We start from the raw sequence: 16,497 nt of genomic DNA, 5'->3' as shown, positions 1-16,497 counted from the left end.
AAGTTACATTATGCACGTCGTAAGCAAACTAGATATGTTAAACAAATTGTCGATAATTAATAAGAGAAAAAGCATTAGAATTTTTTTTTTTTAAATGTATTTAAAAAGAGAAAAATAAGAACACGATTCATACTGAAACCGAACTTTATTCAATATTAATTTAAAAAAAAACAAGAATTTAAAAGGAAAAATTGTGGTCTTTCTGCATTAAAAGGGAATAAACACCGCGTTGTCTGATGGATTTTGAAGATTAAAATTTGTTTATTTTAATTGTGAAAACAATTTTTTTTTTTTTTACATAAAAAGCCACATCAACAAACCCAACAAAACCAGGAGTATCATTTTTTTTTTTTAATACAAAACAATTACGAGATCAAATATTGAATAATTTGAGAGAGAAATTACGATCCTCATATGTTTACATGTAGTGTGCACTGTTCTTTTCGAAGCGTCTTCTTGCTTAACTGCTTCAAATGTGACATAACTAACACCACTGACGTCAGCAGATAAATATGACTTCTTTGGTGGGCTTGCTTTACGGAGGTCGTGACTGAGGCAAAAAGTGACTTCCGCTTTGAAACATTGTTGAAAGTTGGTGGGTTCGAAATTTGGCGCCAACAAATTCATTGTTTATTAATTATTTATTTATTGAAAGGACCACATTTTGTGTAATTATTAAATCTCCCCGTCAACACACATAAAAGCGAGGGAGATAAGTATCAGGAACCGTGAAAGCTATATATATATAAAAAAAAAAGATTCACAGTAAATTTAAAAACAATGAATTCTTTAAACCAACAACAAAGTTTCAACGAGTCCGATAACGTTGAGTTTGATGACGAAGACAGCGACGACGAAGCGGAAGCGCTCACAGCTGCCGAAGTTTTTGCCAAACTCGAAGAAGTAAGTAAACAAAAGGACAAAATAAACAACGTATATAAACAAACTGTGCTATTTAGAATTCAACATACAAAAAAAAAACTGAATTTCAGAACGTACTCGTCACGAAACGAATATGTCATATTGCAAAAGAAAAACATTACGATTAACTATTTTAATAATAAATTGAAGTCTGGTTTTGATCTCGATATTTCGAATTGAGTTGTCTCCTTATTTATAAAACCTGCCGGATCAAACCCCTACGTTATAAACTTAACATTAAAATTGGTACTTAAACACGCGTTACCGTGCTGACATAATAACGTTATTTAGAAAGTCATTCTTAACATGTTGATTGGAGTGTGTTCTGTAATTATTCTGTACTTTCACAGAACAATTTAATAAAAAAAGATATTGTAAAACTTAAATTTAACTTGAAAATACTAATTTAATAACAAAAAAAAAAAAAAAAAGGCATTGAAGCAGAAGCACCCTTTTCGGTTACAAAAAAAAACTTGATCAATTTGCGATATTTTTGGAATATGACATATTAGTTCCGTGACAGGTAGATGCATAAAGTTTTTTTTTAAAGATTCGGGTTTGTTTTACTGTACACATAGATTCGAAAAAGTTGTCACAAAACAAATATAGAACAAATAAATGTTATCAAAGGCAAGATAAGTTACTTTTCTAACTAACTGGATATGTTTTTAGTGTTTATATTAATGTAACATGTTTATTCAGCTGGAAAAACATAGTGTTTCCCGATGTATTGGAAAATTCAAAATGGCGGCCGACTCGCTCTCGGAGACGGTAAGTTTGGGAAAAGGAGTTATAAATAAAAACCAGTCAAAATACTGTTAAAACCCCGCCGAATATATGTCAGCCCATGTCACGGTAACATATATTGAGCGAGTTTCTAACAGTATTTTGTCTGTTTTTTTATTTATGACTCATTTTCCCAAACTTACCGCCTCAAAGAAAGAGTCGGCTGCCATTTTAAATTTCCAATACATCGGTAAACACCGTATGTTTTTCGAGCTGAATAAACATATATATTTACCTATAACTAACCGGCCTCAAAAAATATCCGGTACTTATTGATCCGTGCTGAAATAATAACGTTATTATTTAAAAAGTCATTCTTAACATGGGGAGGCTGTTTTGTACCTATTCTGTACTTTAACCTCACAATTGAATAAAAAAAAACAAAAAAAAAACATATCATAAAACTTTAATTAAACTTGGAAATACGATTTAAAAAATTAAAAAATAGCACGGATCAGTAAGTGCATTAGCACCAAATATCCAACAACAACAACAAAAAAACAACAAAATAATCCGAAAAGCGCAAAGTTCAAGCAAAAAAAAAACAAAAAAAAACAAGGCCACACACACCACAATTCTTTCATTTCCTTTCCGGATTAATGAACGCTCCGTAGAACGTGCTGCGCTGCTGCAGTGCTGCAGCTGCACACAACATCGGAGCCGATGTGTATTTCGCTACGGGGGCCTCGGCCTCAGCCTCACTCGTGTACGTCTGCCATTTTGCTTAAAAAAAGCCGAATTTTTTTACTCATAGACAAAACATTTTTTTTTTTTTTTTTTTTAGTGTAAATAATAAATGTTAAAACGTAAATAATTTTTTTTTAATGTAAATAATAAATAAATGTTATTAAAGACAAAACCAGTTCCGCCTAGTGTCTCGAGTTCAAGCTGTCAAATTCGAAAAAAATGCATCTAATCAAGGATAGGGCTTACCTTTGGCCGAAACATTGTGAATATAACGGTCAGATTGCTTCCCTGCAGACTACTACATGGTCGTCTTCAAATAAAATGTCATTGTGACATTTTATTAGATGGGGTTCTACCAATATTTTTTTTAATTTTCGATTTTTGAGCGATTATCAGGGTTCAAATTGTTATAACAAAATCATTTTTTTTTTTTTTTCGTTCTAACTCAACAAACTTGACACTACTTGTGTTTCAAAGGAGATAAACGATTTAAAATAAGTTTAAACAAACAAAAAACTTATTCAGCTAAGTGAAAGAGGAATTTATCGGCGCTGTTTTACAATTTCTCATTGTTCTGAGGGAGACAACTCTCTTTTAAGCTTCCTTTTTTTATGCAGAAGACATTCGCTGAGAATTTTCAAGGTTTTATTTTGAAGAGAATTGACTTTAAATGCAATCCCCTAAAACTAAAAGTTGGCTGCTACATTCTAATTTCCTTTTTTTTCTTTTCCTTTTTTTCTCTTATCATTACACGTTCATCTTATCACTCTTTTGCTCTCATTAAATCCTGATGTTCTAGTTTTCCAAAAACAAAAAAAAATAAAACGATCTTTATGCATATGTGTGTGGTGTTCATACATGCTCTATTTTTTCGTTTCTTTTAAAGTCGCTTCTTTTCATCGTCTCAGTTTTGTCTAATCATTACTACACAATAAGTTTCTTTTCATGAAGAAAGATGACACAAGTAGACATTCGCTGAAAGTTTTCTTCAAGGTTTTATTTTGAGAGAACTAACTCTGGAGAGAGAGACTAATCTTCTCTTACCTGACTTAATCACTATTGACGTAGGGTGTCTAATACAAGAGCATTCTAAAAGTAATGCCTTCTATTTTTTTATTCTGCCAGAATGGATCAGAGGAAATGCAAATTACATCATTGTTATGATGACTGAACTTATGCATTCATGACCTGAAAGTTTCATTTATCTGTTGCCGATATTGATGGTGTGTGACTCTAAGAAAGCAACCCCTGTCATGGACGTGCCTTATAAGCAGAGATGCGTCATTGAATTCCTTGCAAAAAGTGCATTGAGAATGGTGGTGACTGTGTAGAAAATGTTCCGGAGCACAAAAGGTTGTTTATTTTAATGGTACCACTTCTGTCTTCATAGCTCTACAACTTTTTGAGTTAAAAAAAAAAAAAAAATGAGGCATTACTTTTTGAACAACCCTCATATGTAACAACATGACCACCTTTTCATAAAATAATTTTTTGTCTTTTCAGTCATGGTTAAATGAGAAATTTTCCCCAGAACTTTTGGAAGCTAAAACCGAAATTATTGAGTGTATAATGGATCAGATCAGAGTGATGGAAGACAACTTAGTCAAGTGCAAAAAAGATGATTTCAAGGTTTGCATTCACAAGATGGAGGTAAGATTATATATTTAATATTTTCTATAACAATTTTTTACTTGTTTTCTCTAAAACAAGGCATATTACCACTTAGAACAAGAGAGGCTACTATTTGGAATTGTGTCTAACAGGGGATTGTGGGTAGTTGAGCACTGAGATGTCTGTTCACATTACATTTAAACTTCTATAGGTTAGTACAGTTAGGGAAGCAGGAAACAGAGAGGTAATTCCAAAGTCTAGCAGTCCGAAGGAAGAAACTATTAGAATAGAAGGCTTTCTGGCATCTAGGGATTTCAATAGGAAAGGATTGGGATTTTTTTGCTTATCTGCTTAGTCAAGATTATGTACGTCGAGTGGGCACAAGTGCTATGAGTTCATCAGAGCATATTTTATTAAAGTACTTGTGAAACAGGCACAGAGATCTGACATTGTGGCGATGGGATAGAGGTCTGAGTTTGGCCGATAGTGGTTTGCCCTATTTGGTTTGAAAATCTTTTTTGAAGTCTAAGAGTAAGATTAATAGTAATGATGGGAAATGCTCCAGCCTAAATGTGTCAACAATACTCTATGCATGGGCAAATTATGGATTTATAAAGTTATAGAATACTCTCTGGTATGAGCAATTTTCTAAGGCTAGCTCAACGGAGCATTTCTTGAGTAGTATGGCAGGAATGTGATCAGGCCCACACATCACCCTAAATTCTCGCCCTAAAACTGAAGACCCACTACTCAAAACAATGAGGTATTACAAAAAGGCTGACTGGGAAGCCATCTGGGAACTCATCAGAGATGCCCCATGGCAAAATATCTTTTCTCTTCTAGCTGAACAGTGTGCAAATGAGACTACTGAATGGTTCAAAACTACAATTGAAGCACATGTTCCCACACGGAAATTCTATAGCAAGCTCCACTCTCCCCAATGGTTTACCTCTGCTTATGCAGCTGCCATTGCTGAAAGGCAGCATGTGTTCCGCAGATTCAACCGATATAAGTTCAGTTCAAACAGACAGAAGTATATAGAAGCCAGAAATAATTGTAAGAGAGTAATAGCGACAGCTAAGACAGATTACACTGAAACCACCAGGAAACGCATCGAAGCACAGAAATTAGGAACCGGTGATTTTTGGAAAATCTACAATAGTGTAGTAAATAATGGGCAGTCAACGATTCCCCCACTATCAAACAATCATGAGGTTGCTTGCATAGCAACTGACAAGGCTAATCTGTTTGCCAGTCGGTTTGCCTCAAACTCCACATTGGACCTAACACACCACTCCCTCCCCGACTTTCCTTTGTGGACAGACGCCACACTAGACGATTTGAAAATCACCCCTTCTCGGGTGCATGATATCATAAAAAACCTAGACACCTCAAAAGCATGTGGACCAGATCTCATCCCAGCTGTGCTAATAAAAAAAATGCTCTGCTGAGGTTGCTTCAGTTCTCTCCAAACTTTACAATAAATGCCTTAACGAATCTTGCTTTCTTGACTGCTGGAAAACCGCTTCCGTGGTACCAGTCTTCAAGAATTCTGGTGAAAGAACTAACCCACTAAATTATCACCCCATTAGCCTCCTCCCACTTTTCGCCAAAATATTTGAGTCCTTAGTTAATCAAGCCGTAGTCCAACACCTAACAGCTGCTAAACTCCTGACCGACAAACAATATGGATTCAGGCAAGCTTGTTCAACAGCAGATATCTTAATTGTAGTCTCTGAACGTATATACCGTTCACTGGACAAAACAAGGGAGGGTAGAATGGTAGCCCTTGATATATCTAAGGCTTTTGACAGGGTATGGCACGATGGTCTTCTAAGAAAAATTAGATCATATGGTATCACTGGAAGAATATATAATGTAATTAAGTCCATCTTAAGTAAGAGAAAAATCCAAGTTGTCCTCGACGGTTGTACATCCAAACAATATGATATAAATGCGGGAGTACCCCAGGGGTCTATCCTTGGACTTTTATTATTCCTGATATTCATAAATGACCTCCCTGATAAAATTGTTTCGGATACAGCTATATTTGCCGATGACACCACTCTCTATAACAGGCATGAGGGGAAAACAAATGAAATATATCTAAGGAAATGGCAGAAACACTAGAGGATGACCTCCAACCTGTTGTGGAATGGGTACAAAAATGGATGGTCACATTCAATGCTGCCAAGACTAAGCTTGTTTCCTTCAATAATTACAAGAAACCTTTTCTACCACCAATAGCAATGGCCAAGAACACACTGCTTGAAAGTACTTCCTTTAAACTCCTCAGCGTAATGTTTACAGGGGACATGAACTGGAATATGTACATTGAGAGCATTGCCAAGGCTGCTGCAAAGAAGGTGGGCTCTCTCTACCGTGCCAGAAAATTACTTACGCCTGAAAGTATCCTGTACCTCTATAAGGTCACCATTCGCCCATGTATGGAGTACTGTTGTCACATTTGGGCTGGTGCATCTGCTGCTTGTCTCTCACTCCTGGACAGGGTTCAAAAGAGAGTCGCCAACCTGATAGGTCCTGAACTGTCATCTAAGCTTCAGCCTCTGTCCCATCGACGAAATGTTGCATCCCTCTTCCTGTTCTACAAATACTTTAATGGTGAATGCTCTGACGAACTACAAGCACTTGTACCTCCTCAACGTGACTACCCCCGACAAACCCAACAAGCAACTAAGTCCCACCCCTTTACAGTAGAAATCCCTAGGTGTAAAAAAGCCTTTTACTCCAATAGTTTCTTCCCCAGAACTGCAAGTCTTTGGAACTCCTTTCCAGGATACTGCTTTCCCAACTGTACTGATATGCAGAAGTTCAAGTGTAATGTAAACAAACATCTTTCTACTCATCTCCCTTCATAATGCCCCCGAAAATTAAGTCCCTGATAGTAGCCCCCTACTTCAAAGTGGCACTTGCCTTGTTTGGGGTGAAAATGGAATAAAAAATAAAATAAATAAAAAAAAAAATCTTGGATATGTTTAGGTGTTTTTATGATATCAGACATGAGAATGAATTATCTTCAGATTTAGTGTGGCTTCTGTCTGCAAAAGGAAATTTTGGAGGGCGTGGTTTGAGAGGTCTAAAGTGGAGTTTGAGGTATATCGCTGGGCAAACAGATCAGCTTTCTCAGTCACCATGCAAGTGACCTTGTGGTTATTGGACAGTGTAGAAATTATTGATTGTCATCAGTAGGGTTATGACAACAGCATTTTCTTTTCATTGTTTTGACTCTCAAGTATATATCCGACATAATTAATCAACTGAGTACCACATCACTCTATATAAAAGCATATAAGATATTAACAGATACACACTTGAGTCAAAACAATGAAAAGAATATGCTGTTGTCCTAGCCCTAGTCATCCCACTATAATAAATTTTCCAGAAATCACGAGTTCCTATTTTCTACAACTTGATACGCTTCCTGATCGGTATGCTGTAGTCTTGGTCTTGGCTGTCGTCATCTCATTCTTACAATTATTTGTAGCTTCTTTAAACTTTTGTCTTTTACTTGATTCATGGTGGACGAATTGGCGGAACGCATGTTTGCCTTTATGCAGTGGCAGTTGCACAAGTTGAAGTAAACCATTGGGGAGAGTGGAGCGAGTGTGAAAACATGTGTTTCAATGCTCTCTTTGCATGAGTCAGTTGTTTCATTGGCATCCTGTTTAGCAGAAAAAGAAAAAATATTAGCCAATGGGGCATGTTTGCTGTGTTCTCTGATGGCTTCTCAGTTAACGTTTTTGAAGCATCTTGTCAGTTTGAGCAATGGTTTCTCAGCTTGGGGTCGAGAACTTAGGGTGATGTCAACCAATATTACAAGGTGTTTGGTATTTCCGAGTAGACTATGGGCGTTTGTCACACAATATTTAATATATAAAATAAAGCCAACCGGATTTTCAACTTAAGACCTAAATTTGTTCTAAAATATTAATGTATCATTATAACTAGATTTTTTTTTTTTTTTTTAAGAGGGTCTGTGTTCTTAAAACGTGATAAATATGTGTGTGAACATAATCAGTATAAATGAATCGGATGAAATGAGATTCAACACACAGTAAGTTATAACAAGTTTATTTTACAACGATAAAATGTAACAAAGAAGAGATTGACACTTTAATGTATTTTGAATGCCAGAGTATCAAGATTAGCTTACTCTCTCTCTCTCTCTCTGGTTACCACTTTCTAGCGTCTTTTATTGACTGAGCAATCCATTTTCAGAGGGTGTCAGGATCTTCCACTATATCAAAAGAAGAAAAAATTGTAATTCGCTTTAATTTCTCTGCAAATATAATTATTCCTGATCAAAATATTTTTTTACAGGAAAGATATTCTGATTTCATAGACAATGAATAACTTGCTAGATAAAGAATTGTCTGCTTCCCCGGAAAGAACAATTAACTCCTAAGACAAACATTTAGTATATAAAATAAAGTCAGCTGGATTTTCAACATTAAATTGAAATTTCCATCCTGAAATATAAATATTTTATCATAAATAACCATTTCCTTTTCTTTAGAGTTGATCTATGTTCTTAAAAAAAGAAGAAAATTGTAATTCATTTTTATTTCTTTGCAAATTCCTGATCAGAATATTTTTCACAGGAAAGAAATCTCTTTCTTCTGCAATAAATGTAAATTACAGATAGATGCTTGTTTATATCAGCAGAAAATTTTATTACAGAACTAACGGCACCCGTGGAAATTCTTCTCTCTCTTTTGACGGAATGGTCATTACTTCACAAATCGTCGCCATTGACTCCAGTCCTGCGCTATTCTGAGCAACTCGGCCATACTAATGTCCGCGATGTACTTCACGTTGTTTGGGATTGTTGTTTTTGATCTTCCATATCCTCTTTTGCCAGGGGTTGTATCAAAGAGCAGATCTTTTGTTAGGCCGTCTGTTCTGGTCACATGTCCCAAAAATCAGAATTTTCTTGTCATTCATCACACCATTACAACAGTGATCATATATCATTATTAGTGATATTTGAAAACAGGCTACATTAAAGGGAGGTCATTCATATTCTTGTCCAGGGTTGCCAGGTTGTTGTTTTTTTTGGGGGGGGGGGTTCAAGGCAAATTTGTCAAATTTGTCTTTTTTTTTTTTTTTTTGCCTTTAAAAAAATGTAATTGGCATTTTTCAAAACGTAATGTACAGATTAACTAAGGAAAGTAAGAAGTAGAATAGCAGTAGATCGCAATAATAATATGACCAGTTTAATCATGCTTACAATAGACCTAAATTTCCGTTCTAAACTATCTATATTTTGTTTTGAATAGCCACTTTATTTATTTATTATTAATCCATGTTATTAAATAAAAAAGAAACAACAAAAACAAAACAGTAATTTTCAGCCACTTTAAAAAGTAGTGGCATCCTTTTCCTGGCTTGCTTTCCTCAACAGCACAGGTTGATCAACCATAAAATATGCAGCAGATACCCACAGGTTACAAGCAATTTTGGGGATCATTATTTTTCTTTATTCCTAACTCATGTTTTTTAAAAAGCAAAAAAAGTTATATTTCGATTATCACATTAGGGATCCCTCTATAATTGAGGGAGGTGTGTGCTAAGAATGGAATTTGGCATGATAGCATTTAATGGCAGATAACACCAACGCTTCATAACTATCTCCTGGAGAGGCTACATCACTTTAGAAAAGCAGTCGAGGAATTTCTCTTGATAATGTAGCGATGCTGTTAACCACAAAACATAAAAAGATCAAGTATTATACAAATCCTTAATTCATGCTGTTGAGAAAAAAAAAAACATATTGTACCTATTTACTATGCCTCCCCACAGGACAGAGTTAGACACCAGGGTCGTTTTTTAACGTGGAGAAAAGGTACAAAAATAAAAAATTGTCTCAGTCGTGAAGGACTGCTCCTCCACCGAAAGAGAACAAGAAATGGAAGTGCAGCATCTGAAGAACAGATATTACACTTTGATCTTGACCAAACAGTTCACTAAAAAAGAAAAATGAGTCTACTTTTTATTTGGCAGTTACAATTTGTAAATTTCATGTTAACTGAGGTCCTGGATATGACTTTAAACGATATCTAGTGGTGAGGCCCCAGCTTGCAGGCTTTGGGGAGTGTGGAGCCACCCTTTAATTACCATTGCTCCCAGGTCCACTCTGACCCGGAGTGGTAGTATCTGTTAGGGTACCGATTATGGGTTAAATAGAAACCAACTTGAAAACAACAAATATATTCTATTAAAAAAATTTTCTTCAAAATCTTTAGATTCGGCATTATATAACCTGAAAAGGGTTGATATGGCGTAAAAGAAAAACAACCAACCAATCATGTTAACTGATTTCCAATTTGCCAGTTATATAGTGTTTTTAGTTCATTTAATCAGTTTTTGTTTTTGATTCATAATTCTCGTTTTAATCCTCACATCTATGAGCAATGTTTATGACAAAGGGGAAAGAATTGTTTTTTTTGGGTAGAAATCTATTCATTTAACACTTAGTGTTAGCTATTTTTTTATATTCTGAAGTATTTCTTTAATTTTTTTTTTTTTTTTTTTTCTAACAAATCATCAAATGGCTTCATATTTTGTCTGAAACGATTTCCAGTAAAAAGAAAAAGAAAAAAAAAATCAAATTTTCGTCATTTTCTTAATTTCTTAAAAATCAGTTGTGGGTATATGTGTGTTAAGAGGGGAGGATATTTTTTTTTTTTTTTTTTTTTGTGTGTGTGTGTGTGTGTGTGTGTGTGTGTGTGTGTTTGTTTGTTTGTTTGTTTGTTTTTTTTTTTTTTGTTTTTTTTTTTTTTGTTTTTTTTTTTTTTTTTTGTCTATTGTCACCCAGACTTAGGATTAGTGGTTACTTTTTTATGCCGGTCAAGTTTTTCAGGTTGTTTGCAAGTAATCACTTAAAATAAAGTAAAATTTCATTTTTATTTTTGTGTGAATTAGCATATGGTGCTGCTGCACTGGAAAAAATTTACAAAAAAAAATGATAATTTCATTCCATGTCTTTGCATATACAATTATTCATACTTGGAATATTTTTCACAGCAAAGCTATCACATGTGAAAGCATCATTTGTAAACGATGGATTAAGGGAGATTACTCATATTTTATGTTAGGAGTTATCTACCTTACATAAGCATTTCTGTTTATATCTCTTCTTCATATTAATAACATCGGTTGTTGTGCAAAATCGAATCTAATAAAAAAAATAATAATAAAATAAAATACAAAAAAAATTGTCTAATGTACGTACTCGTCACGGAACGAAAATGTCATATTTCAAAAATCACATAAATTGATCAAGTATATTTTTGTTTATACAGAAAATCATTATCTTACAATTTTTAGCAGTAATTTGTAGCTATTAAAAGGTTGATTTTTACCTCAGTAGTTCGAATTGATTTGTCTCCGTTTAAATATAACGGAGCGAGACACATCACCCTTACCTCCTATCAAAATTTGATTTTTTTAGTAATAAAAAAAATACTTGATTAATTTGCTTGATTTTGTCTTACACATTTTATATACTCCCTAGATTATAATATCTACGATTTACGAAAGGAGGTCATGTCTATCTTTTATTTGAGCGATTTTTATTTTATAAAATTCATGCTATCCCGTGGTCCCACATGTTTGTTTGGCTTTTTAGTATAAATAAAGTGAAACTAATTGAAAAGAAGTCATTTCCTTGGTTTTGTGGCCCAGGATCAGTGTAGTATCTGTTCCGGCAGATACTGCAATCAAAGACCATATGTGGAGGCAACCCCACTAATCAGACCATTGCTCTTGTAGCAATCAGTTTTGGTCAATGTAGGGGGAAACCCTTCATACCAATTGTCACTATCCAGTTCTCCCTCGTGGGATCTGTTCTCCGCTTCCTCCTGTCCCCACATTAAAAAACGGCCTTGTGCCTAATTTACTCAGTAGGGAAATAAATACTGTCAGTTCCTTGGCTTTCCCGCCAGAGACGTCCAGAAAGCAATCAACTTTGATCAGTGCAGGGGGAAACCCTGTCATATCAGACAATTGCTATTCACTTAGACAGTCCCCTTTTTATGGGGAGCTGGTTTTCCCAAACATCAAATACGCAGAAAGCATAAAGCTTAACTGGCTCTGCGTGATTTCATTTCTCGTGATGTTTGACCTAGAACACCAGATGTTCGTTTAACCACCTGTGTTTTAAAAGCGTTTATTTTCAACCATTCTCACTTGCTCTGCCGTCTTAGCATAGCGGTAACATGTCACGTTTTCTTTTCCGACTTCTCAAGGCCTACCTGCCTACCAAAACATTTTTTTTCATACACATACACACCGACAAACACCCGGGCACCCCCACTAGTCTAATATATAAAAGGCAAAATGAGCGCGCATGTTTGTGTATGTCCACAAAAGGCTTTTTGCGTCGGTTAAATCCCAGAAGTTTTCTTATACTTTGTCTCTATCTTTTTTTTTGATTGAGTTTTTAAAAAATTCCCTCTGTGTCGTTTTGAAATAATATAAAGTGAAATCAATTGAACGAAAACGCCTGACGCCTTGCCTTCTGGACAGGTAGTATCTGTTCTGTAATTGGTCCTTGGTCAATGTAGGGGAAACCTTTCATACTGAGACAATTACTAATTATTTGGATACTGCCATAGTGCTCCCTTTTTTGGGGGAGCTGCTTTTTCCCACATTAAAAACGATGTTTGTGGGAGGTTTAAAAGCAACGCCATCTCTGCAAGTCATCTTTACACTTCTGGTTGCGTCATGGCGTAGCGGTAAGCCGTCAAGTTTTCTTTTACTTTCTTTTCCGCCTTCATGTCACGCATTTGAGCCTACCTGCAACCACTTTTTTTTTCTTTTTTTTTTGACAACGCCAGGCATCTAGGCTAGTTATAATATAACTAATAATAATAATGGTAAGAATAATAAATTTCAAGATTTTTTTAAAGAATTTATAAACTAAATTGGTTCTATATTCCAATCAGATTTCTTTAAATAAAGTATCAGTCAATGTCAAGATTTTTATCGAACTCTAAAAAAAATCGTCAAAAATATGCACGCACTTGCACATACAGGAATGGACACCACTGATAACATAAGGAATTAGATTGCTTCTTATTTGGAAAACTACTTGTTTTCTACAATTTTAAATGAGATGCTCGTTTTCAGCATATCTAACCACCTTTAAATGCCGTCATTTTATAGAAGTGATTGTTGAAGTGGAAAGTAAATACAAATTTACAAAAAAAAGCTTTCAGACAGACTAAGAAACAAAAAAAAAAAATATCACTAGGTGGCCAGAAAGTAGGTGCTCATTTTATGTTAAATTTATATAGAAAAATGATCCCCACTTTTTGGAAAAGTAATTTCTTCATATTATGAAAACTATTTCTCTGCACTACTTTTAAATGTTATATTCATTTTCAGCACCCCTGTAAACTTTTAGAAGTGGTCATTGTTTAGGTTTTTTTCGAGTTGGAAAGAATCTTGACCAAAATATCTTATAACAAAAAAATATATATTTAAAAAATTCAGAATAGTAAAAAAAAAAAAAAAAAAAAAAAAAAGCACCTCTCATGTGAAAAATGACTTTCTAATAATAGTGTTATTATTTAGAAATCCATTTATAGCATGGAAGAGGCTTTCATATTATCTAAGAGAAAAATAATTATTAATCTGAGTTGTCACCAGCATTCTGTCTGCTCCACAGAAATTGGTAGTCAAAACAAGTAGACGATCTTGACATTTTAAAAATGCAATATCATTAGTGTATCTCAGGCAGCACCAATTAGTTACAGTGAGGTATGTTATATACTTTGTACAATGACATATATCTTTTAAAGGCAACATTATAGGCATTGTTATAGAGGTGGGATCTTCAATTACGAAATCTACTCTATTTTATTAATATTAATGCTGATTCAGCCCACCTAACAATTAAAAATCCTTGCTTGTGCAATCTTTTTAAATCCATTTTCATCCCAAACAAGGCACAGTGCCACTTTGATGTAGGGGGCTGCTATCAGGGACATAAGTTGTAGGGAGTTGAGTGGCAAGATGTCTGTTCATATTACACTTGAACTTTTGCATGTCAGTACAGTTGGGAAAACAGGGACCCATAAGGGAGTTCCAGGGTCTAGCAGTTCTGGGGAAGAAACTATAAGAGTAGAAGACCTTCTTGCATCTAGGGATCTCTACTGTGTAAGGGTGGGATTTTGCTTATTGTCAGGTTTGTTAAGGGTATTTATGTTAAGAGGGTTCAAGGGCTTGTAGTTCATAAGAGCATTCACCATTAAAATAGTTGTAGAACAGGCAGAGGGATGCAATATTTCATTGATGGGACAGAGGTTGAAGCTTAGATGACAGTTCAGGACCTATCAGGTTGGCAACTCTCTTTTGAACTCTTCCCAGGAGCGAGAGACTAGTAGCAGATGCACCAGCCCAAATGTGACAACAATATTCCATACATGGGCGAATGGTGGCTTTATAGAGGTACAGGATACTTTCAGACGCAAGTAACTTCCTAGCACGATAGAAAGAGCCCACTTCTTTGCAGCAGCCTTAGCAATGATCTCCGTGTATCTGTTACAACTCCTGTTCCCTGTGAACGTTAAGCCAAGGAATTTGAAAGAAGGATTTTCAGGTAATGTATCTTTAGCCATAGCTATTGATGGTTGAAAAGGTTTCTTGTAATTATTGAAGGAAACATGCTTAGTCTTGGCAACATTGCATGTGACCATCCTTTTTTGCCTCCATTCACTACAGATTGGAGGTCTTCCTTTAGTGTTTCTGCCATTTCCTTAGATATGTGTTCATTTGTTTTCCCATTGTGCTTGTTATAGAGCATGGTGTTATCAGCAAATATACCCATCTCAGAGACAATTTTATCAGGGAGGTCATTTATGAATATTAGGAATAACAAAGGTCCAAGGATAGACCCCTGAGATACACCCACATTTGAATATTGTTTAGATGTACGACCGTTGAGGACAACCTAGATTTTTTTCTTATTTAAGACTAGCAGGGGTGTCTGACGTTGCCCATGTGTTTGGAGATGTAAAAGAAGGGGGAAAAATATTTTGGTAGGAAGGTAGGCTCGAACCCGAAGCCTTGACACAAAAGTGGAAAAGAAAGGGGAAAAAACTGGCATCTTACCTGCTTGATTACGATGGGAGAGGAATGAAAACCGTTTTAATTTAACGATTAAAAAGTTAAATAAAGACAGGTGTGTAAATTTAATGAGGTCAAACATCATGCCATAGAGGAAATGAAATCACGCGCTTAACTTTTGCTGTGAGGCAATTTTTTGGTTTTGTTTCACCAACTTTGGCTGCGCAGTAGTTTTTTTTGGTTGGGTAGAAAAAAAAACAGCTCCCCATAAAAAGGAGAGTTGATCAAACCTCATTGCTTTTGTGGACGTCCCTAGTACGAGTGCCAAGGAGTCTGTTTAAGCTACGGATTCAGTTTCGCTTTCATACTGAAAAGCCAAAGAAACATGTGTAGATGAAGAAATATCACGAAAATAGCATGTAAAAGTCATTCAAATAAGATAGACGCGACCTCCCTTCGTAAATCATAGATATTATAATTTAGACAGTATATAAAAAGTTTTAAGAATGAGTGACCACCTGGAGCAACCCCAGACATACACAAAAAATGCACAAACTAACACAAATTTTGCCTTTTATATATGTAGAAGGATTTAATTATGTTAAGTATCTGTCCAGTGATATACCATATGATCTGATTTTCCTGAGAAGACTATCATGCCATACCCTACCAAAAGCCGTAGATATATTGAGGGCTACTGCTCTACCCTCCCCTACTTTGTCCAGTGTATCGTATGTGTGTTCAGAGATTACAGTTAGTAGTTACTACTGTAGAATGGACTTGCCTAAATCCATATTGTTTGTCGGTCTGAAGTTTAGCAGCTTTAAGATAATATTTGAGAGCTTAATTAATTATGGACTCAAATATTTTGGCGAAAAGCAGGAGGAGACTAATGGGGCAATTTAATGGGTCAATTCTTTCGCCAGAATTCTTGTTAACTTGTACCACAGAAGCAGTTTTCCAGTAGTCAGGAAAGAAAGATTCCTTAAAGCATTTATTGTAAAGTTTGGAGAGGACTGGAGCAACCTCAGCTTAGCATTTTTTTTAATAGCACAGCTGGGATGAAATCAAGTCCATATGTTTTTGAGGGGTCTAGGTTTTTTATGATCTCATGCACCTGAGAAGGGGTAATTTTTAGATCATCCAGTGTGGCGTCAGTCCACAAAGGAAAATCAGGAGGAGTGGTTTACTGGGTCCAATGTGGAGTGTTATGGCAAGAATGTTAACCTTCTTGGTTGCCATGCAAACAACGTCATGATTGTTGGGTAGTGGGGGAAGTATTGATTGCCCATTATTTACTACACTGTTGTAGATTTTCCAGAAATCACGAGTTCCTAATTTCTGTGTTTTGATGCGTTTTCTGGTTGTTTCGGTATATTCTGACTTAGCTGTTGCTAT

General features: G+C 35.3%; 1 protein-coding gene across 1 annotated transcript in view; it reads left to right on the top strand.

Moving 5' to 3' along the window:
* The first annotated feature begins 564 nt into the window (after positions 1–564).
* The window catches only part of LOC145283534 (DNA replication complex GINS protein SLD5-like), a 31,058-nt gene continuing 15,125 nt past the window's right edge, over positions 565–16,497 (top strand). Inside the window, exons 1-2 of the mRNA XM_080132405.1 lie at positions 565–903; positions 3,898–4,044. Of these exons, the coding sequence (XP_079988531.1) occupies positions 781–903; positions 3,898–4,044 (270 nt within the window). The 5' untranslated portion in view covers positions 565–780. The remainder of the gene's footprint in view (positions 904–3,897; positions 4,045–16,497) is intronic.

The sequence above is a fragment of the Euprymna scolopes genome, chromosome 8, assembly GCF_053919585.1.
Source record: "Euprymna scolopes isolate OS-2025 chromosome 8, ASM5391958v1, whole genome shotgun sequence".
Classification (NCBI taxonomy): Eukaryota; Metazoa; Mollusca; class Cephalopoda; order Sepiida; family Sepiolidae; genus Euprymna; species Euprymna scolopes.
The sequence above is the reverse complement of the archived record's forward strand: the minus strand, read 5'-3'. Positions and strand labels throughout refer to the sequence as shown.